The sequence below is a fragment of the Sceloporus undulatus genome, chromosome 1 (genome assembly GCF_019175285.1).
Source record: "Sceloporus undulatus isolate JIND9_A2432 ecotype Alabama chromosome 1, SceUnd_v1.1, whole genome shotgun sequence".
Classification (NCBI taxonomy): Eukaryota; Metazoa; Chordata; class Lepidosauria; order Squamata; family Phrynosomatidae; genus Sceloporus; species Sceloporus undulatus.
In genome coordinates this window covers 337,740,039-337,762,800 of record NC_056522.1, presented here as the reverse complement: position 1 = coordinate 337,762,800, position 22,762 = coordinate 337,740,039, and the positions used below count along the sequence as shown (strand labels likewise).

At 40.7% G+C, this 22,762-nt stretch overlaps 1 protein-coding gene across 3 annotated transcripts in view; it reads right to left on the bottom strand.

The window, feature by feature from the left end:
* Positions 1-767: 767 nt before the first annotated feature.
* The window catches only part of PROSER1 (proline and serine rich 1), a 321,400-nt gene continuing 299,405 nt past the window's right edge, over positions 768-22,762 (bottom strand). The window contains exons 3-14 of one of the 3 annotated variants that reach the window (XM_042448248.1): positions 21,020-21,085; positions 20,018-20,086; positions 19,640-19,734; positions 19,068-19,161; positions 17,598-17,708; positions 16,179-16,262; positions 14,135-14,213; positions 11,315-11,419; positions 10,150-10,194; positions 4,239-5,964; positions 3,368-3,515; positions 768-2,432 (exon numbers count right to left, since the gene is read on the bottom strand). In XM_042448248.1, the coding sequence (XP_042304182.1) occupies positions 2,301-2,432; positions 3,368-3,515; positions 4,239-5,964; positions 10,150-10,194; positions 11,315-11,419; positions 14,135-14,213; positions 16,179-16,262; positions 17,598-17,708; positions 19,068-19,161; positions 19,640-19,734; positions 20,018-20,086; positions 21,020-21,085 (2,754 nt within the window). In that variant the 3' untranslated portion in view covers positions 768-2,300. Of the gene's footprint in view, positions 2,433-3,367; positions 3,516-4,238; positions 5,965-10,149; positions 10,195-11,314; positions 11,420-14,134; positions 14,214-16,178; positions 16,263-17,597; positions 17,709-19,067; positions 19,162-19,639; positions 19,735-20,017; positions 20,087-21,019; positions 21,086-22,762 lie in introns of those variants that run through there. The other 2 variants (XM_042448255.1, XM_042448265.1) reach the window with 2 other exon arrangements.

The following is a 22,762-nucleotide window of genomic DNA, read 5'->3' as shown; positions in this document are numbered from 1 at the left end:
CTAGGAATCTCTAGGTCCTTCAGTGCAACATTTGGTTAAAGTTGGCCATAGAGGAGTGTTGGAGGACTTAAATATGCCTAGAGAGAACATATTAATAAAATATGTGAATAATCAAATCTGCAAAAGTCAAAACCACAGATGTGGAGGGATGGGTTTAAAGTTATTTAACTACACATGGATATGTCTACTTAAGACACAAGAGAAGTAATAGTGCCACTCTATTCTACTTCGGTCAATCCCCACCTGGAATACTGTGTCCAGTTCTGGGCACCACAATTAAAAAAGGATGTTGAGAAACGAGTATGTCCAAAGGAGGGTGACTAAAATGGTGAAAGGTCTGGGAACCATGCACTATGAGGAAAGACATAGGGAGCTGAGTCTGGAGAAGAGATGTTTAAGGTGATATGACAGCCCTGTTTAAATATTTGAAGGGATGTCATATTGAGGAGGGAGCAAGCTTGTTTTCTGATGCTCCAGAGACTAGGACCCGGAACAATGGATGCAAGCTCCAGGAAAAGAGATTCCACCTCAACATTAGGAAGAACTTCCCGACAGTAAGAGTTGTTTGACAGTGGAACAAACTCCCTCGGAGTGTAGTGGAGTCTCCTTCCTTGGAGGGCTTTAAACAGAGGCTGGATGGCCATCTGTCGGGGATGCTTTGATTGAGATTTCCTGCATGGCAGAATGGGGTTGGACTGGATGGCCCTTGTGGTATCTTCCAACTCTACGATTCTATGATTTTAAGACAGAGATTTTGTAAATAACTGTTTATTCAGGTCTAGTTTAGAAACACGTGTCCAACTGCTACACATTTTATTTTAAAAACTTTATAAAAATACAGATATATACACATTAGTGTTCTTCATGCCTGTTCAGTTCTGGAAAGCCTCTACATTAGTAATACTATACAGCAGACTTTCATCTTTACAGGGAAATGTTAAGCTATGCACTGCAACAAAATAAGTATTCACATTAAAACACAAAATCAAGTATCATCTCTCTTCTGTAGATCTAAGACAAGCCTTTCTTAAAAGAGAGATAATTCTGGAGTTTTTTCTTAGTCGTCACTAAATATGCTAAACAGTATAGAGCACTTAATTAACACAACAAGACCATATTTTGAATTGTATGATTCCTAACTAGAGTGAGAAATTGATTTAAAAATTCTTTTATTACACTGGCATCTGTAGCCTAAAGTTGTCATTAAGGGGATCAAAGAACAAAAAATGCAGTACCGGATGTGTGCAGGCCTACCCAAGAATTACAATTGTGTTTTCAGAGCTTTACAGAATTCATTCTTACTTGACTACAGAACAGCTTTGGGTTAGCTCGATACTTGCAAGGAAAATGAGTACATGATTAATAAAATCAGCAGGTTTTCGACATGACAGGTAGTTTCTGATGTCACATAATATGATGCATTGGAGCTGTTGCTATCAATGCTTTTGAGAATGAGATAAAAATAAACAAGTTAACCATAGGATACAAATCATGTATCCTAAGATACAGCTTGTAATGATCTAAATAAATTGTGCACTAAATCTGGATTTGCATAAAGTTTAAAAACAAGGCCTCCTGAATCCTGAACTCTGAAAGAAGGAAGGTGTAAATAGGGACAGGGTGACTTTTAAAGAAACCAAGGGCCAAAACAGACTGGCAGCTTCAGCTGGCTTCAAACCAGCTGGGGGTGTGGCGTTTGCACATGTCATGCCCCCAAGTTGCGTGGAAGTCACCCTGGCGATTACACACTGGTGTTTAGATGCCACACGCTCTGGAGCCAGTGAAAAGCCGGCTTCAGAGGCAAAGGGGCAGCTATTTGGGGCAGAAGATGGTTGGACTGGGGCCACATATCTGTTTGCTGGGCCCCCAATCCAGCATAAATGGGGTTGCTCCAAGCCATCTGTTTCACCCCCATCATAGAGGCTTATATTTTAAAAGATCCCATAAAGAGACAAACAGTCTTGACTGCTACCTAAAAAAGAAAAGAATTAAACTCAGTGCTTCATATGGGCAATGATTTAAAGTTTTTGCTTGTTTTCTTTAAAAATCCAGGGATTTGGTAACCTGCTAGAAATAGTTACTTGGAATCTTTCTTCTCTTCCTCTTGATTGCTACACACTGAAGTCAGTTGATTTTTGCCAAAAACCTTCAATGGAAGCATCATCAATGGATTTGCTGAACTAGCACAGTAGTCTTCACGAAAAGACCTTTCTCTATATGGCAGGGGATTGGACTGGATAGCCCTTGTGGTTTCTTCCAACTCTATGATTCTATGATTCTTTAGGCAAAATGGATGTTATTTATTGCCATCCACTCTGGGGAAGACTTGCTTGCAATGAAAAGGGAGTTGCAGGCGTTCCTGTTGCCGCAGGATATGTGGTATAACCATCAGGCTGTGATGTGTAGTTCTCCAGAGCAGAAGCAGAGTGTGCCTTTAATGAAACAAACAAAGGAATTTAACAAGAAGGCTGCAAGCTGAGATGTTGCTCCTCAAAATCCAAATTTGACAGCAAGGCAGCCCAAACTTTGCTCCTAGAAAAGTTTTGTCCCATACCTAAAAAGGATACAGCATGAGTATTTTATTTCTCACTACTTGCACAGACTCAAACTTTGTCCCAAATCTGTTACGTTCACTATTGCAGAATGTTGACAACTGAGAGCAAGCAGTACTGTTACATTTCAATAGATTGATAGAATGATATGGCTTTCAAGGAAGTGAACTCTAATGGAGGTGTCACTTTGAGCACTGAAAATTGCCACTACATAAAGCTTTTGAGGTGTTAAAATACACTCATGAGAACTAGAAACTGGCAATTAAAAACCAAATTCTGAAACAGATTATAGGTTCCATAATGGATTTCATAGGGGAGATGCACTGAATCCAGAAACATAGACTATGGATTGTTGGGAATCTGCACAGAAGGATACACTGTTTTCTTTCTGGAGGTGTTTAGAGTCCTCACATCACATTTTACATGTGAGAACTGTAGTCCCAAACATCTGGAAGACAAGTCTTTCACCCCATTATTACAGCTTAAATGAGATACGACACACTTATACTTGGGAACTTCAATCCTCTTCAATAGCTCCTCTGCATCTAGCATACATGAATATGAAACAAGCAGAGTCTTTCCCTCTTTAGTACTAGATTTTAGCAGAAAACTCTGAAATAACTTGAGTAAAGCAACCTGCTATGTGTATCTGTGTGGACCTTCTTATAGATACAATCAAATTACATGTATGTGTAATACCTTCCCCCCAATCCCCGTAAAATTGGGAGTTTTTAGTGTGGTGTTTGTGTAGCTTCTATGTCCTTCATTACAAATTTACAAGATGACTGTCTCTTGCATGCACCTACTATAGTTACCTGTAGTAAGGCTGACTGTGCAGCTGCACTGTGCTGAAGTTCTTGTAAGGAAGACTGTGTAGCACTTTGGGCAAGTCCAGGGATGCCAGGAAGAGAGAGGAGTCCCGGGAATACTGTATTACCAGGGGCCTGGAGCCCAGAAGTCAGGCTAAAATAACCAGATGTAAAACATGTTCAGCTTCATCAGACACAGTAACCAACAATATAATATTTTGTAGTTATTGAATTCTAAACTATGTTTAGAAATAATAAGATTCCTGGTGTGTGGGTGTATGTGTGTGTGTGTGTGTGAACCCAAATGCTGAATAAATCAATTATCACTTGGACAAAAAGTATTTTGCATGTGGAAACTGCTACGTATGTTCAACGTGTGAAGACTAATTACTAGAGTGTAGTGGCTCCAATCTTAGCCTTTGGCCTTTTGAGTGTTTTGGATGTCAGCACCCAGAAGCCCCAGCCAGCACAGCTAATAGTCAGGGATTATGGGAACAAAAGTCCAAAACACCTTGCCAATGGTTGAGAACCACTGTTTCAGACGACAATGTGCATTAGACACATTCCCCAAATCCTTCTCATCAGTTCTCACTGATTTTCTCTCAAAAGATCTTAATGTAACCCAAGAGCCAAATATCTTGAGCTGAGAAGGAATTCAGTACTTTATACCCTAGCAAAGTAGATTTCAAGAAAATTTAAGGCTATAAAAGAGTTCCCTGCCTATATTCAGAAATCAAGATTTCTACAAAAGTGCTAACAAACTGAATATAAAAACGAATTATCCATACTTTATAATTATGTTTAGATTTCATAAAATAAAAGTTAATCAAAAACTTGACAAAGTGACTGTCTTTTATTCTTGGCACAAGCAACATACCCAGCCTGGGCAACAAGTGCAGAGTTGAAGTTTGAGCTAAAGGCCGAGGCAAACCCTGGCAGCACTGGAGCTGGAGATGGGGCTGTGGCAGCTGCCGGCAGCGGTGCGACTGCTGCTACTGTAGAAGATGCCTGGAGCCCAGGGAAAGAAGGGAGAGCAGGAGTGACAGAGGGAGTGTTAGAGACAGGGAAAGGAGGGAAGGATGAGCTGCATGATCCTAGAGGTACTTGAGGAACAGAAAACAGGGAAGGGACAGCGCTGCACAAGTTAAGGGGAAATGGAGCTGGAGCAGCTGCTGAAGCAATGAGTGTTGGGAGAACAGTGGCTGTGGAGCTGACATGAGCTGCAGAAATGGCTGATGTAGTTGTAGGAGGAATGGGCAACAGAGATCCTGTCGGGGTAAGTGCTGGATTGCCAGGGAAAGCAAAATTGCTAGTTAGGGAAGTGAAAGGAGGAAGTGCATTATATACTGGAGCTAATGGAGCAGAAGAGCCATGTGGGGCAATAGAAGGTGTGTTATTTAGTGGAACACTCAATGAAGAAAGACTAGATAGTGCTGGATTAAGGGAACTAGGTAAGCTGCCTGGCAATGATGTAGTTGAGGTATATGCATGGCTAAGAGCTGACAAGCCTGAAGTGCTATGAGAAGGCCCGGCAGAATGTGAAGTGCCTTTGAAACTGGAAAGAGTAGGGCTTGTGGGTTCGGTTTTCACCTGAGCTGGAATGGCTGTGGCAGTTGAGGTGGATACCACCTGCTGTTCATGATTAGCAGGACTTGGACAATGGGGAAGAGCAACTGAGGAGGCACAATTGACTGGCATGATGGAAGATGCCAACGTGTTTAAAGGGGACTGTGTTGGTAAAGCAGGAGGGGTTGCACTACTGCTTGCTCCAGGTTGAGATGGGAGCCCTGGGAAAATGGACAGTCCTGGAGTGGGAGGATGTTGAAGGGTAGAGGTAGTCGTTGGAGTGTAACACTTGTTACTTGATGAAGAGGCAGCTTCAGAATTCTGGCTAGCAAGACCAGATAACGAAGCAAGCTCAGCTGTCACAGCAGAAGGCAGAGCAGTTGAATTCATTAGGGAGCCATCACTGGCTGACAAAAATCCCTTTAAGACTGATAGGAGTGGGTTAGGTAAGTTCAGTGGGCATGGTAGGCTAGTGGCAGGAGAACCAACAATGGCAGAAGGAAGGGGACTGGCTATTCCTTGAGGAGTGGGCGTCAGGGACAAAGGCAGGCCAGCAAAAGCAGATGGCAATGAATTGGGGTTATTAGCTGATGAAGCGACAGATGATGCAGGAAAAGGCAGGCTGGCGAATGGTGCAGAGGCAGATGCAAAACCTTCATTAGGTGCAGAGTTGGCACATGGTGCAGGCAGCCCTTGTGGAGCTGCTGCAGCAGGAAGCATGGAAGTCAGCCCAGAGAAAGTTGCAGGGAGTGGAGCAGGAGTGGCACAATGAGCAGATGTAGTAGGAACACCAGGGAGCGAGTGGGATTTAATAACAGAAGGAGTTGGAGTCAATGGCTGAGGTGAATGGACAGATGAGACAGTCTGCCCTGGGAAGCCAGGGAGAACAGGGGTGGACATGCTTATCCCTGCTGTGGTTGGAGATGGAAGTGTTGATGACTGGCTTATTGCCTTAACAGATGACGGGGTTGGGGCTGGAGAAGCTGCAGGGTTAGAACCATGAGGTGTAAAGAGATGATTCGATTGTGTAGCAAAAGCTGGAAAGAAACAAAACTGGTAAGAATTCTTGGAAATCAGCAGAAATGCTTGTATTCAACATGAATGCATTTTAACACGATTTACACAGCAACTAAGGGGCTCAAGAGCAAAATAAAAGATGCTATCACAACTTGCATAAAGTAAAATGGTATGCAAAATGAAATATAGCCACTGGTTTGGTTGCTCTCATTTGATCAATTGAAACTATAGGACAATCAGAATTCAGTCTATAGTAGTTTCACCAACATATTCCATGCTTGCTGTTATCTAGCTGTATGGTAATTTTAGACACCTTTAAGAATTCTTTAAGAATTCAGGACTTTCACTGTTGTACAAAGTGTTAATAACAATTTCTGTCTTGTGTATGAGCACAGTAAATCTGACAGACTGTCCAATCTGCCATTATGAGACAGTCTGACATAATTTACAACTAATTCCAAAAGACTAGAAAGAGCCAGTACTAATTTTGAAAAACAAATCTTGTTCTTTTTCACTATATTAATTTAATATAATTTCACTATAAGGGTAAATTATTTTTAAGTCTTTTAATCTGGCTTGATATCAGGAAGAAAATTGGGATATCTCAGCACCTCATTTTTTTGTTTAGAAATATTTCTAGCCTTATTTCTGAAAATAATGTTTACAAAGGGCAGGCAAAATCTACCATGGTCTCCTATGTTTAGTAAAGTGACCACTTGGTTTCTATACACTAAGTTGTATGTTCTCTTATGAGTAACAATATATCTACAATTGTGGACAACTGTCAGAGACTAAGGAGCCACAAAAGGAGATTTTTGAAGGTGTAGCTTCCTGTAAAAATCAAAACCCCAATCTTCTCCCCCCCCCCAACTGTTCTCTAAAGAGGAACATGGGGTGTATTTTTGTTACTAGCCCACACCCTGGCCACCATTTTAAGCTCAGGAGAGGCCATTCTTTTTTTTAAAAATCTGGAAGTCATTTCCTATGGTATTTTATTTAAAGGCTTCCATATCGCTTAGAGGGCATTTGGGGGTAAACCAATTTGCTTAAATAATATTTTTTAACCCCTTGATGTTCTAGGGGCACACTTTAATCTTTTCAACAATCTGAACAAGTTTAAAATGGTGCCACTAAGTCTGAGTCTGTGCAAAATGAGTGCATTAATGGTTTATTATTTCCTTTCAGGTACAGAATACAAATAACATTGGCCCAGTTATCTTAGGCTTGCATCCAGAGAAATATTGGTGAAAATGGGACGGTAGATGGCCTTTTCTGCAATTGCCTCTTTCAAAGTGTACCACTAAAATCCTCTCCTGAGATAAGGGAGACCCTGCTGAATGTAGTCATCCTTTAAGGAAGGGATGAGAAAAAAGGCTGAAAATAGGTTAGAGGTCTTTTTCACGTGCAGGAGCCCTGCTCGTGGAAGATGCCTCTACCCAAATTTTACCTTTCTCCCACTTTAGCCTACACCATTCAACAGTTTTGTCAATTTTAGCAATGTGATTTAGGGAGGCTGCAGAGTGGGTGGATTTTAAAAGATGCTTTCGATTCAACCCCTTCTGCTGGCATTTGTCTGGATTCAATGCTGAGTTTGGACAGACTAGGATGGGATGTAATTCTGACTCTCTGTTGTCTATAGTTGACAAACTGAGAGGTAACCATGTTTTCTCATTGCAACTCTTCATTTCATTAGAACAATGTGCCCTCTCACCTGTGGCTGAATAATTTCTTTTTTACTATCCAGAAATAGATATGGGCAGGAGGATTCTGGTTCATTATAACTGTAGCCAACATGGTTAACAATTTAACCTTCTTTAAAAGGAGAGCTATATGGGCAACCATAGCTAATTGTGGCTTTTGATTTGATAAATACAATTAGTAAGCAAGTTAAGATTATAGCTGTACTAGCCCAGAAATAATTATCAATCACTTTGCAAATCAGCAGATTTTGAGGGAGAATGGCAACCAACTTGATCAAAAAATATCAGCTGAATTATGTTTCCTTTTGCTGTTCAAAAATGCTTGTGATTTCTTTGTTTTGATAAAAGGAAAATGCACAAATATAAAATTCCTCTTATCAAGTTTCACATATGCCATTGAAAGATAGAAACCATAAGACACTTGGGTTGCTTGTGTCACATCCAAACATGGCTTGCTGTATTCACAACACTTCAGAGAAGTATCCTAAATTAGTATTTGTTTTCTCACTCCTTTTAAAATTGTAAAAACTTCAGTTTACAATTTTAAAAAGAGTGAGAAAACAAGTACTAATTTAGGATACCTGGGGGAGGCAGTGTAAAGGTAGGGAGTTGGCCATTATATCTAGGCACAAATGATGTAATTAAGTTTACTAGGTCTGGTTAACAGGGAGAAAAAGTAAGCGACCTCTGTCTTTTCTTATAGCAATCTTATTAAGCAATTGGAGCATGGCTGTAACTGGTGCATTCAAATTTCCTGCAAACTATGTCAAAAACCTTTTAAATTAGTTGAAGTTTGAAAATTCAGTGTAGGAAAATTCAATGCAGGGCTGGGCAAAGAGGAAAAAGCGTTTGGACATGTTACTTTTTTGTGGAGATTCTAATAGTTGTAGTCCAAAAGAGCAACTTTTCCAAGCTCTAGAGAAGCTATCAATATTTAGAGAACCTACTATATCTGGGAGAGATACACTGTCTTTGTTCATGGACTGCAAGTATATGGAGACAGGCAGGTATGGCACCATCACAATTATGATTTAGTCAAGAACATTATTCTTCTGCCACAGAAAATAGCAGACATTTACTCCTCTGGAAGGAAATGAAGCTTTACATACAACACAGCTCAGTGTCCCAGTGGTATAGAGCAGTTCTGTCTTCGCCTACTTATTATCCCTCTAAAACACCTTTGCCCGCTGTGTAAACAATTCTGGCATAGAGTGAAGTTACCAGTCACTTCTGCAACAGAATGCAAACAGTGGTGCATGAGAAGACAGGAAGGTTCTACCACAGCAAAAGGATCATGAAAGCAACAAAGGAGATGCAGGAGTAGTTTGTATTTGTCACAGAGGGACCATGGCAATTTATTATATGATCCTGCGTGGTATCATATCTCATATGGTATCCTCTTTGTTTACACAGGATTTACCAGCTAAACTGAAAGTGAACAATTGTAATGGTACAATTCTCTGCACATCTTCTCAGAAGCAAGTACACCTGAGTTGAAAAGAGCTTACTCTCAAGTATGTGTGCATAGGATTGTAAGTGAAATGAGATTTTAGTACAGCTTCATGTGGGTGGGGGGAAACAAAGAGTTGCAGTTCCGTATCAATGACAGCAAAGGTTTTCAATCACTTGTATAAATAGCTTTGAATCTGTGGGGCAAAGCACAAAAGGCATCCCCATACCTCAGTAATATTAACTGTTAAGGGAACACAGCTACAGCCTTATTACCTGCTCCACTAAGGAAAATGGTACAAAGCATATTGTACCTGATACAACTCTTCAACACTGATTTGGTGTTAACACTGGTTTCCATATATCAGTGTGACCTACCTACAATAACTACCATTTACTGTATACTTTGATTTGTAGTGGTCCTTGGTATTTATTTAACAGTGTAAAGATGCAAGGCTTTTAATGGCATATTATTGATTCATTAGCTGGACAATTCTAGAAAACACTCAGGAAAATTTTCACATACCAAATTTTTATTGCCCAACACTTAAGGCTGAGAGAAATGGTGTGCCCAGGGGGAACTGTTTTCAGCTTCCCATAATGACTTCAGCACTTTATACTTTTAACAATGTGGTGTAGTGGTTTGAATGTTGGACTATGACTCTGGAGAGCAGGGTTTGAATCCCTGCTTGGCCATGGTAACCCACTGGGTGACCTTGGGCAAGTCACATTCCCTCAGCTTCAAAGGAAGACAAAGGCAAAGCTCCTCTGAACAAATCTTGCCAAGAAAACCTGTGACAGGTTCACTTTAGGGTAACCATAAGCTGGAAATGATTTGAAGTCACACAACAAGAACAACAACAATGGCTGAGAGCCAGCAACAGAAAAATTCTAAAAAACATTTTGATACTTTTAGATGTTTATTTCTTGCTATTAAGATCCATATAGATTCTTTTAGAAGAAACAAATAAAGCAACATTTAACAAAATAAATAATACATATTTCCTTTGGAAGCATGTATATTACATAGCTTCTCTCTGCAAATGGACAACTTACCTTGGCTTTGGGAAGATTTTGTCTGATTGGAAAGCTCTTCGTTTTCTGCATAAAGAACACAATTAATTAGTAAGAAGAATTTTTTTTGATTGAGACTATTGATGACAGTATTTTAAAAACTAACATTAGTTATACACTGTTTATGTTAAAGTATCAATCCCATCATTACAACCAGTATGATAGCAAAACAAAAACACTGCCTTCATTCCTCGGTGGATCATTTCTCAGGGCAGATTAGGTTCACCAGTGTTAAAGATGAAAGATAATCCTGACTGGGTCCTCAAGAACAGCGGCTTCCTTCCATTACAGAAATAGTTGGTTCCATTTATTGCTAGGCACATTGGTTACCGTTTGCCAATCCGCTGAGGAAGTCTCTTGCCCCACTTCCTCTCACTTCCCAACTGTGTCCCCTCTTCTCATTTTTCTGCCTCAGCAGTTGTAAGCCACTTGGTGATATCTGAACTCACTTCTCAGCTCTCAGGAGCTAGAGAAGCTGGACATGAAGATATGAAAATGTTCTTGTCTCAATTTCATTGTGCATCCACCAGTCTCTTTCAAGTTTTCTTTCAATCCTTACTTTACACCAGATTACAAGATTTTGTGTGAGGTTTTGTAAAAAAAATTAAATTCATACACATTATAAACTCATTTTGTGCAGATTTATTAATTGTGTGTATTTATTTTTAAATGGATACTTTGTTTTGTGCATACTTTGGTCTAATATGAAGTGCAGAAATACTGCTTGAACTACTGTGGCTCAATGTTATGGATTTCTGGGATCTGGAGTTCTGTGAGATATTTAGCCTTCTCTGTCAAAAGCTCTGATGCCACAACAAACAACAAATTCCAGAATTCCATAGCACTGAGTCAGTTAAAGCGGTGTCAAACTGCATTATTCCTGCACTGCAGATTAGACCTTTATTACTCCTGAATACCACATGTCTCCTAAATTTGAAAATCCTTGCATGCATTTCTTCTCATAGAGAATCTCAAGAGGCACAAAAACGATTACTTTCATTGAGAGTACTGAGGAGTAGGGCAAGGATCTTTGCAATGGCTTGCCTAAGCCTACAGCAGGCTTCCTGTCCTGGTCATCTGCACAACTTCTCTCATCTCTCAATTATGCTGGAGTATAACCAAGGCAGATTCAGTGTTCTGAGGATACCTGCTTTACCTGTTCCTACATGACTAGAGGTATATGGTGGTGGAGCTGGCAAACCAGGGGCAATGACATTAGCCAGTGGAACAAGACCAGCATTGTTGTAAGCACCTGGGAGAGGAAACAGAAGATAAAAAAGGAAAAATCATGTAGTGATAACATTACATATACAAACCTAAGACAGTATCAGTTCCTTGAAACCTGAAGGACCATTTTCTTTGCATGCTCAATTCAATATGAAGCTCCAGATATGACTTCCAAATAAGACATGGTGGATAGCTACTAGAAGCAAAGTCTCTTCAGTTGTGGCACATACAAAGTGTGAAATACCTTCACAATGAATGTTTTGTCAGATACTGAGGGACATGACTGTTCTAGAAGTCTTTTAGCTATATTATATTATTCATTGATTTACTTATTATAATTATATAAAGCCGTCCAATACTATTGTTCTTTAGGAAGCATGTATAGAATAAAACTGTTATGATGAAGTAAATATGCAGCATAATGTACTTTTCCCCAACAGAAAAAGGAATAAAGTCAGACTAATAAGAAATACATAGTTCAAATGAAAAACACTACATCATGCACTCATTAAAAATCAGTTAAAAAAAAAGCTAATGGACTAAAAATTATCTGGACCCATTTCAAACTGGCTTTAGGATGGGATATGGAGTCAAGACTGCCTTGGTCGCCTTGGTCGATGATCTCCGTCTGGGCATTGACAGGGGAAGTGTGACCCTGTTGGTGCTCTTGGACATCTCAGCGGCATTCGATACCATTGACCACGGTACCCTTCTGGAACGTCTGAGAGAGTTAGGTATCGGGGGCATTGCGCTCCAATGGCTCTGTTCCTACCTCTCAGGTAGATTCCAGATGGTGATGCTGGGGGACAGTTGCTCCCGAAAAAGGGAGCAGACATGTGGTGTCCGGCAAGGCGCCATTCTGTCCCCCATGTTGTTTAACACTTACATGAAGTCACTAGGAGAGATCATCCGGAGACATGGCGCACAGTGCTATCAGTATGCTGATGACACCCAAATCTATTTCTCTATGTCTCCGACTGATGCAGTGACCAAGGATGGCATCTCTCCTCTGAATGCCTGCCTGGAGTCAGTAATGGGCTGGATGAGGGAAAACAAACTCAGGTTGACTCCAGAGAAAATGGAGGTACTTGCGATAGGAACCCCTGGTCCAGGAATGGAGATTTGTCAACCAGTCCTGGATGGGCTTGCACTTCCCCCTAAAGGATGAGGTTTGCAGTTTGGGAGCCCTCCTGGACTTGTCTCTACAGTTGACATCCCAAGTAGAAGCAATGGCCAGCTGATACGCCAACTGCGCCTCTACCTGGCCCAGGGGGGCCTTGAAGCGGTGGTACATGCACTGGTAACCTCTTGTTTAGATTTCTGTAATGTGTTCTACATGGGGCTACCTTTGTACCAAGTTCGGAAGCTTCAACTGATCCAGAAGGCAGCAGCCAGATTGGTCACTGGAACACCTAGATTGGACCATATCACACCAGTGTTAAAATCTTTGTACTGACTGCTGATCAGCTTCCGGGTGCAATACAAAGTGTTGGTTATTACCTTTAAAGCCCTACATGGCTTGAGTTTGAGTTCCTTGAAGGAACGCCTCTGCCTACACAATCCGCCCTGCACTCTCAGAACATCAGGGAAGAACTTACTCGACTATCCTAAAACAAGACTAACAGCAACTTTCCACAAGGCATTTATTGTCGCGGCCCCCAGACTGTGGAACAATCTACCAGAAGACATCCATCTTATTACCACCTTGGAAGCCTTCAAGAGGGCGCTTAAGACGGATCTCATCCGGTGGTCCTATCCATCTGACCTATTATGAGGACCCTTTAAGAACCAAGTTAGTTTTATTGATTGTAGAGACATTGTGATATGCAATTTTATTGATTATATTGTAATGTGTATATTTTTATGCTGTGATCCCACCTCGATCTGCAGGGAGAGGCAGGAAAATATAAATAAAAAAATTATTATTATTATTATTATTATTATTAAAATGTCCACCCGTGCCAAAAATATCACAAAGGCAGGTCCCTTTAGAGTGTATGATGCCAACAATGAAAAAGATTTCACCCTGGGCCACTTCACTTGGTGACAGTACATGACCAGAACCTCTTAAAAGGATCTAAAGTTTCAGGTAGGCAGACATGGGAGGAGGCAGTTTCACCAGTAGTCCAGCTCTAGTTCACTGAGGGCTATATGTAAGTAGCCCAGTTCATAGCCTGTTAGCCTCATTTGGGACTAACTGGAGGTTTCAGACTATTTTCAAAGCAACCCATGAGCAACACATTAAAGTAGAGCATGGGTAATAGTGGATAGGCTATTAAAAATGTTCTCTTCGATTATTCAGTAAAAATATTCTACACATTAGGAGCTATAAATGGGCAACTGTAAGGTTCTGATATTTGTAGCAAAGAGAATTTCCATTGTTCCACCCAGAATCTCTGGTCTACTCAACTGTGCCTTGATATTTCAGAAATTTTACTTGTGCTCTATATCTACTGATAAATCTTCAGATCTACATCTTGTTTTTTAAATTCCCAATTTTTTATATGACAACATGTTTCATTGGCTCAATTAACTCAAGTAACTGATTAGAAATTATCTACCTTTTTCATCCAAGTAAATGAATAAAAAGTCAGGGGGAATCAGACAGGGAAAAGAGATTACAAATAAACACACACAGAAATTGGGGCCACTATCTGTCTACCAAGAATGTATATATTTTCCAGAGTGGAGGTGTAGTCAAGGAAGATGTAATCACAGAAAACAATCAGGAAGAGCTTACTAGGTGCAATTGTTGCATGTGGTCGGCAAGGAGGGATAGGATAAGGAACAGGTTTATGTGGATTGTATGTTGCCGGAGCCTAAACAAGAAGGACAGTAGTTAGTTAAAATGCAACATTTACACATTCAGCTGCTGTGAAGTTAACAGTAATCAAGAAATAAGAAACCAAGATATGCTGGGCATTCACAGGATGCCAACCTTTCAAACGCTTTGGGTCCCAATTTTGAGGGGAAAGCAGGATATAAATAAATAGAATAATAACAACAACTTCAACTCATTTGTTATACAGGTTGAGTATCTCTTATCCAGAATTCCAAAATCCAAAGTACTCCAAAATAATCCACATGGCTGGTTGAGATAATGACACCTTTACTTTCTGAAAGTTCAGCGTACACAAACTTTATTTCATAAACAAAATTATTAAAAACGTTATATATAAAATTACTTTCAGGGTATGTGTATAAGGTGTACACAAAACATAAATGAAATTCATATTTAGGCCTGGATCCCATCTCCAAGATATCTCATTATGTATATGCAAATATTCCAAAATCTGAAAAAAAACTGAAACACTTCTGGTCCCTAGCATTTCCAATAAGGGATGATCAATTTGTACTCGTTCACTTATGCCCATTTCCTTATGGGATCCACTTTTTGGCAGTGACTCTTGTAATAGTTACAATAGGGGTGGGAATCTTGTGGCATGCATAAAACAAACCAAGACTGTATGTTCTGATCCCTTCAACTAGGAAAAAAAGGGGGGGATCCGAAAGAAGAAAATCACCAGTGCTGGGGCCAGCAAGACTAGCAATTCTCTTTTTAAACAAGATAGAGCACGGATTTAAAAGTAAAAAAAAATATTGTTTTCCCTCCAACTTGGAAATAAAATCACTTTTGATTTTAGCTGGGTTTTTTTCTCATTGAGAGGGCCAGTGAAGTCCTGGTGGGCTTTAGGGCAACTGTTAAGGGTAGGAGGACTGCATTGTACCCCAGGAGAGGCTGGAAGGTCACATTCCCCCTTACACTCCTCTACAAAAATATTTTAAAACAATTTTTGCCACAAAGTGTCTACAAAGAATGTGCCCACAGCTTACCCAGTTTCCTATTTCACTTGGTTTGCATGATTCCTACTCATCAGAACACAAGTATACCCCAGGTCCAGAACACATGGCAGAAATAATCCAGTTCAAGACCATTTTAAGTGCACTGGCTTAATGCTAGGGAATTCTGGGAAGTGTAGTTCTGTCTGTCAGAAAGCTCTGGTGCCACAATAAACTACAGTTCCCAGAATTCCCTAACCCTTAGCCAGGGCACATAAGTGGGCCCAAACTGGATTATTTATGCAGTGTGTTTTGGACCTCAGTTAACAAAGGTCAATGTGTTTCTGGGCTTCATTTCTTTAACAGAGAAGTTGGTACCAAAGTAAGAAATAAAATAGAAAGAATTGGGATAAGCTCCTACACTCCATCAAAAGAAGAACAGATTATGAAATGAAACAACCAGATCAGGTAAACCTGCACCATCTTCCCAATACCAATTCTGCAAAAAAAACCCTTCTAGTTAAACAGAGGACAGGGAGGGAAAGGGAGGCTGGGCAGGTGTAGAAAGACTTTGTAAAAATGACCTTCTTTGTTAGAGGTGTTGTTAGCCAAGATGTGCCTGTACTCTTATCTAATTCATGGATTTATACATTCCTCTTGCTTTTTTCATAGGTCTGTTTTCTTTGGAACTCATTAGCCAGCCCTGAACAGAGCAACAGTCCACCGGCAACTCTCCTTGGGTTCAGATAACAATTGAGAAACACTTCTTTTCATATTTTTGTGCATTTTCACCTTCTTTAGTGACCTTTTAAAAACATGACTACTATGGGCATGCTGTCAGTACTTAGTCTTCTAAATCAATTTTTTCACTAGGTGTTGTATAATTGCAACAAATATTGTACTTGTGTTATTTCTCTTTTTAAATCCCAACTAATGATATTCTGCTTCAAACAGCGCAAGTAAGGTCAGTACTTAAAATTGTTCCATTCATTACTCAGACATACTGGTTTGGATGGTCCAAGAATGCGAGCTGCAATTCCTTTGCCTTCGTTACTATAATCTTCATTCTCCTTTTTGACTGGTGACCCCTAGAAAACAGAGAGGACCCACTGATCAGCATCACTCTGAACAAGATGCAAAGACAGGTTACACAAATATGCAAAGAAGCTTGTTTTTGAAGTTAAGGTCACAGCTTTACACTCAATTAGCAAGAAATGGTGGTCTAGTATCCAAGAGATTCATAGGACTGGGAAGCTCAAATGTTTCTACAGCAGACCTTTCAGGGCAGAGGGGTAGGAGGACAGCAATGTCCCCCCAGGAGAGGCTGGAAGGTCGTACGCCCCCTTACACTTCTCTGCAAAAATATTTTGAAACAATTTTTGCCACAAAATGTCTTCAACAGAAATGCCCTTTATCTGATGCCACTGTTAATGATGGTGGAACTTGTAAACTGTGCAAGTTCACTTGTTCCTACAATATTTTGGATTGGTGCTAGGATATCACTTTGACAGAAGCTGGTAATCTCCCCAAAAAAGAAAGTTATTAAAAAAATAGCTACTATCACTAAATCTGCTTTATAAAATGATAGGAGAAACATTATCAGATTACAACAATTTTTCGTATATACATATCTGTACGTTATGCTGACCCTAAAGCAACCCTATCATGGGGTTTTCTTGGCAAGATTTGTTCAGAGGAGGCTTGCCATTCCCTTCCCAAGGCTGAAAGGATGTGACTTGCCCATGGTCACCCAGTGGGTTTCATGGCTGAGCGGAAATTGAATCCTGGTCTCCAGAGTTGTAGCTCAATGCTCAAACCACTACACTACACTGGTTTTCATTATTTGTCACACACCCATGTAAATGAAATACTGCTGGCCCTCAGTATCTGCAGGAGATCCGGAATGGATCCTCCAGTGGATACCAAAATCCATGGATACTCAAGTTCCATTGTCTTCAATGGTAGTGCAGCCACACAGCCATGCCACCATTGGGGACAATGGGACTTTGCTGTCCCAGCAGCCCAAAGCCTGCCTTGTTGCTCTCACCACAGTGGGCAACAGGGGGCTGCCTTCTTTTCCCCGCCGCCGCCACCACTGCTGGCTTCTTCCTCCTCCTCTTCTCCCCCCACCTTCCTCTTCCTCTTCCCTGCTGCCACTGCTTCCTTCCTCTTACCCTGCTCCCGCTGCTTCCTCCTCCCCGCTCCTCTTCCTGCCACCACCTCTGCCATTGCCTCTTCCTTCTCTGCTGCCTCCCCCATGTGGGCTTGCCTTCCGCAGATGGTGGAATCCATGAATGGCAAGTGTAAGTAATACTGTATTATTTGCATTTTTGGAAGTAAAGTATGTAGCACATATTCCAAAAGCAGCAAATTTTACATTCTAATATCACTTTCACATTTACATTCAGTAAAAGCATGCATACCGGGAAAATTCCATTTATGCGGCTAGGCTTTCCCTTTGGATAAGGATTTCCAGGAATCATACCACAAGAAGATATCATAGCATGAGGTGCTTTGCATCCAGCTTTTGATGCCTGTAATAGAGGCAAAAAACAAAAAGAGAAATAAAATTACACTTAATTATTGAATTACACTTATGATAGTGAAGGCAAGTAAGCATCATGAATGAATGGCAGAAGGCATATAAAGTTCAGATTACTAAATACCACACTGTCTTCTCAGCAGAATCATGGGGAGGATAGTCTTGACTGCAGGGCAATATTTGCCCTATTCTTGCAGGCCACTGTGTCCTCTTTCTTCTTCCCCAAAGGAAGGGAAGGTAATGCACATTTCTTGGCCAAGACATTTTTGCTGCCAGAGACTTGGGACTACCTGTTCTGGAATCACCAGCGGGAAATTCATGCTCTGCATAAACCCATTCCCTGGTAAAAAGGAGATAATGAGCACCTTCTCCTACTAGGAATGGCACCCTTAAGATTATGATGGAGTAATGACTTATGCTGCATTCCTCATTTCACAACACATTAAGTTCTAGCTCCACAATCTACCAAGAATTGGGGAGTCCTGCCAAAGAGCATCTTAATATTTGCATAACCACTAGTGGAACACTGCCACCTCTTATACTTTGCTGGTTTTATGGTTATCACCCTTTTAACTGGTCTTACAGTTATTACTCTTTTAATAACCAGTAACCAAGCACCAGCAATGAAAAGCAAGGCAGATGTAGCCTTACTGTTGCCCTTGCTTGTCTTAGGCACACATGCCAGAGATGGCATGCAATGCCATTAGGCCTGGCACGTGGAGGAGAGAAGGTGGGAGAAGCGTGTGCGCGCCTGTTTCTTCTCCTTCCAGATCTTTCCCAGCCTACAACTGCCTCTCTGGAGACAGCTGGAGGCCAGGAAAGGCATGGGGGGGTCCCATCCCTGGAGGGTGGAAGTCCCGCCCCGGCAACACTTGGTGCCAGAAAAACGTTTAGTTCGGGCAATTAGCCCTGAAAAGGATTGACTTCACTGTCTTAGAACCAGTCAAATACCTAACAGCCACCATATATTGTACAAATGCATGATGTGGAACATCTTTTAACATCTATCAAATTAAAAACACAGAACTATAGCAGGCGACAGTGAAAGCCAATGCATGCCAGTGAAAGATAATGCACGCCTAAACTATAATTTCAAAAGCCAAAGAGATAACAAACTGCTAGTTCTTACACATGCTCAAACAGTATCATTAAGGAAATGCATACAAACCACCTGATGCCCTGAAAAACGTCAAAGTTTGGCATTTCAACACTGTGTTACTACCACACGATGCTTTTATTCAGCCCTTCAGGGATTCATTTCTACTGTGTGTTGGAATAATGGGCCCTTATGAACCAAGATTTTCTATAAATCCCAATTTTGAAAAAGAAAAGGCCAGTCGAGCCATAATACCTGTTCAAGAATTCTTCTACACCTCTTCTTCTCAGACATACTAGTTCGGAAGAGGTCTTCAATAAGACGGTAATTCTGAGCATCGATTATATTTCTATAAAATGAAGCATTTGACAGTTTTCAAGCAAACAATCAGCAAAATTTTAATTTAATAGTGTGCTTAAGATTTTTCAGCAGCAGAAGGGCCATTTATATCTGTATATGCACTGTTCATCTACAGCAGTGGTTCCCAACCTTCCTAATGCCGCAACCCTTTAATACTGTTCCTCATGTTGTGGTGACCCAAACACATGAAATTATTTTCGTTGCTACTTCATAACTGTAATTAAATAGGTGTTTTCCAGTGGTCTTAGGCGACCCACATGAAATGGTCATTCGACCCCCAAAGGGGTCCCGACCCACAGGTTGGGAACCACTGATCTACAGTCAATCGTAATGAGCAAGATAGCATCAGATAATCACTGTCTTTTAGGTTAAATGTTTTAATCATCTAAGTCTCCATCATATCAACCACCAATAAGGCATTCACTACAATTAACTATAATAGCATGCATGCAACAGCCAGTACTTACGAAGCCAACAGCTCTAGTGCAATAAGTTTGTCTTTACTAAAAGTGAAACAGTTGAGGATGTTAACCACTTTGGCTGCAGAAACAGCTACCATTTTCTAAAAACAAAAGAAAAGCAGGTTGTCTCAGTCCCTATCACATACATGTTACAGGCTTATAAAACAAGCAGTTTAAGCTTGTGGCAACAGAAGTTTGGGTCAGAGAGCACACACCAACAAATGCTTCACTAGTTATTAAAGCGCATTACCCTGAGAAGATAGCTGAATCGCAAACTACAGTAGAGGCAAGAAAGGTAAATGTCACTATGAGGGTAGGACTGGAAATCAAGAGAAATGTGTTTACATGAAACTATTGCTTCAGTAAGCAAACAAACCAACTTACATGCTGTAATGCTTTCATTGCTTTTAACTGTGGTTCAGCCCAAGAGAAGTACCTTAGTAATTCAACAATCTGCAAGAAAAAACACCTTACAGTCTATCATATATGTAAAGTACATGACTTAAATAAAACAATTAATTTACTGCTACTGAATTCCCTAGAAATAAAGTGATATTCTCAGAAAGTTTAGGAAAAAATAGTTCTCTGTGATTCTGTAACAGCCAAGAACTAGTTTAGCAAGATTTAAATTATGAATACCCCTAATTGAGGTTTAGATAATTAAAATTTCTAAATTAAAACCAGACTCAAGATTTTAGGGCTTGGATTATAAACCAACAGCTGAGTATCATAACGGGATTCTGAATGCAAGTACAATTACAGTACTGATAGCAGCTACTGTGCTTATGCCAAGGGTGGGGCCATTTTGAATAAAGTCAGCATCTGTTCTCACAGATGTGAAGAGCACAGGACAGGACTATACAGTTGTGAAACATCCATCATCAGCTACGGTTCTTAGATCAATCAGAGGGGAAACACCTACATCATCTTATAAAGCAAATGCTGATTTGTACGTATAGTGCTGTCACTGTCATGACAGCTGTTTATTTATTTATTAATTAAAATATGCATATCCCACCTCATATCTAGTATCTTAAGGTAGCATACAATGAAAGCAGTTTAAACGGTTTATTACATTTACACTCCAGCTCACATGGTTCTTCTCCTTCCTCCTTCATATTCACAACATTATGAAGTATCAGGCTAAAACAAGTTACTTGCTCAGTGTCATCCACTGAATTTCATGGCTCACTGGAGAAATGAATCTGGTTCTCCCATGTCCCAGTTCAACATTCTACCCACTACACCAAACTGCCTCTTATATTACACCATCATTTTGAGAAGAAAAACAAGACATATAAAACAGAATTTCTTATACGGTAGTGGCATTTACTTTTAATTTCATACTGCAGGTACTGTATTTATATTTTGTTTATTCATCGTTACCTGTTCGCTAGAAAAGTATCCATGTACATATTCAATAGCTTTTAACTTGTATTCCATCAACACAGCCTATAAAACATAGAAAATGTAGTTGTCAAAATTGGAACAGAAATTTAGTTTTCAGGACTAAAAGAATGATGAGTTACGTCTACCAATCAATAAGGAATCAAGGCATATTATGTACAAATACAATTTCTAAAAGTAATCTTTTTAAATAGTCTACAAAGGCTATAACATTACAAAATCCTAAAAACACTTACCATATATACTCGTGTATAAGTTGACCTCATGTATAAGTCGAGGGCAGTTTTTGAGGCCAAAATCATGGATTTTGATATGGCCCGTGGATAAGCCGAGAGTCAAATACTGGAGCATGTTACAACAGATCTAAAGGGGGAACAAAGCACTACTTCCCTCCCTACATCTCCCTCTCTGAACCTCTCCCAAGGGTCACAGTACCAGCATGGAAAATGGGGAAACAAGCCTGGGTGCATGCACACATACACACCCCTTTGCCACCAGCATTTCCAGGCTCACAGCTTGCAAAAAAAAAGGGCACAAACCTCTCTTTTTCCCTATGCTCCTAACCCCAGCATTTCCAGGCCCATGGCTTTCAAAACAGGGTCCAAGCCTAGGCATACTCCCTCTTCTCTGTGTCCCTTCCCTCAGCAGCTGCTTGTTAGCTCCGGCTGTGAGGGAAGGCTGAGGGATCACACACACACACAGAGAGAGAGGGAGAGAGCCTGCCGGGATTCAAACGGGGAGCTCTTTACCTGGCCACAGAGGAAGGTTGGCACTTCTTTTATGAACATTATCAGCAGTAGTAACTTATTGTCCCGTATATAAATCTAACCTTGATTTTGGAGTCCATTTTGGGCCATAAATTTCTCAACTTATAGTCGAGTATATACAGTAGTATAAACTCTGTGGGACTTGCAATCAAGCAAAGATCTTTAAGATTATGATGTATGAGATATCAAAACAGAGAATAGATACACAAAGACGCATGACCAACAAACCCTTGTTAAAGTCAAAAGAATCATAGGCGGGTTACAGACCGCCATTTGGGACGTCCTTAGGACGTCCCAGTTTTAAAAAGGGGCATCTCTTCTAAACGCCCCTACTCCTGTTATGGACTCTGTCCGTAACAAATGGTGGCGGCCGTTCCACATGGCCGCCGCCATTTTGACATCTTGGACACCTAGCGTCCAGACGTGTCACGGCGGAAGTGACGCCGCGACAGTGCGCCTTGCGGCGCCACTTCCGGGGCCCAGGAAGGAGCGCGATTTCCGCGCTCCTTCCTCTCAGTGTCTGGGAGTCCCACGGTTTAGAAGCTGCGGCTCCCGGACGCTGCAAGCGGCGCTGGCAGCAGACCGCCGCAATTCAGCGGTCTGTAATGTGCCATAATTTCATAAAAAGGTAGATAAATTAAATAGAACTTACATGTGGCAAACATACATCATTTAAAAAACTACAATAGAAACTATATATACAACAGAACTACTGCCCGACAGAATTTAAAAAAATATTCTATTTAAGAGTACAGTGGTACCTCGGGATACGAAATACCCAGGTTACGAAATTTCCGGGATACGAAAAAATCCCATAGGAAATAATTGTTCCGGGTTACGAATGTTTTTTCGGGTTACGAAAAATTTTTTGGTGCTTTTCGGCGCTATTTCACACGGAATCGCGGCTTTTCCCCATTAGCGCCTATGGCATTTCGGCTTACGAAGGCTTTTCGGG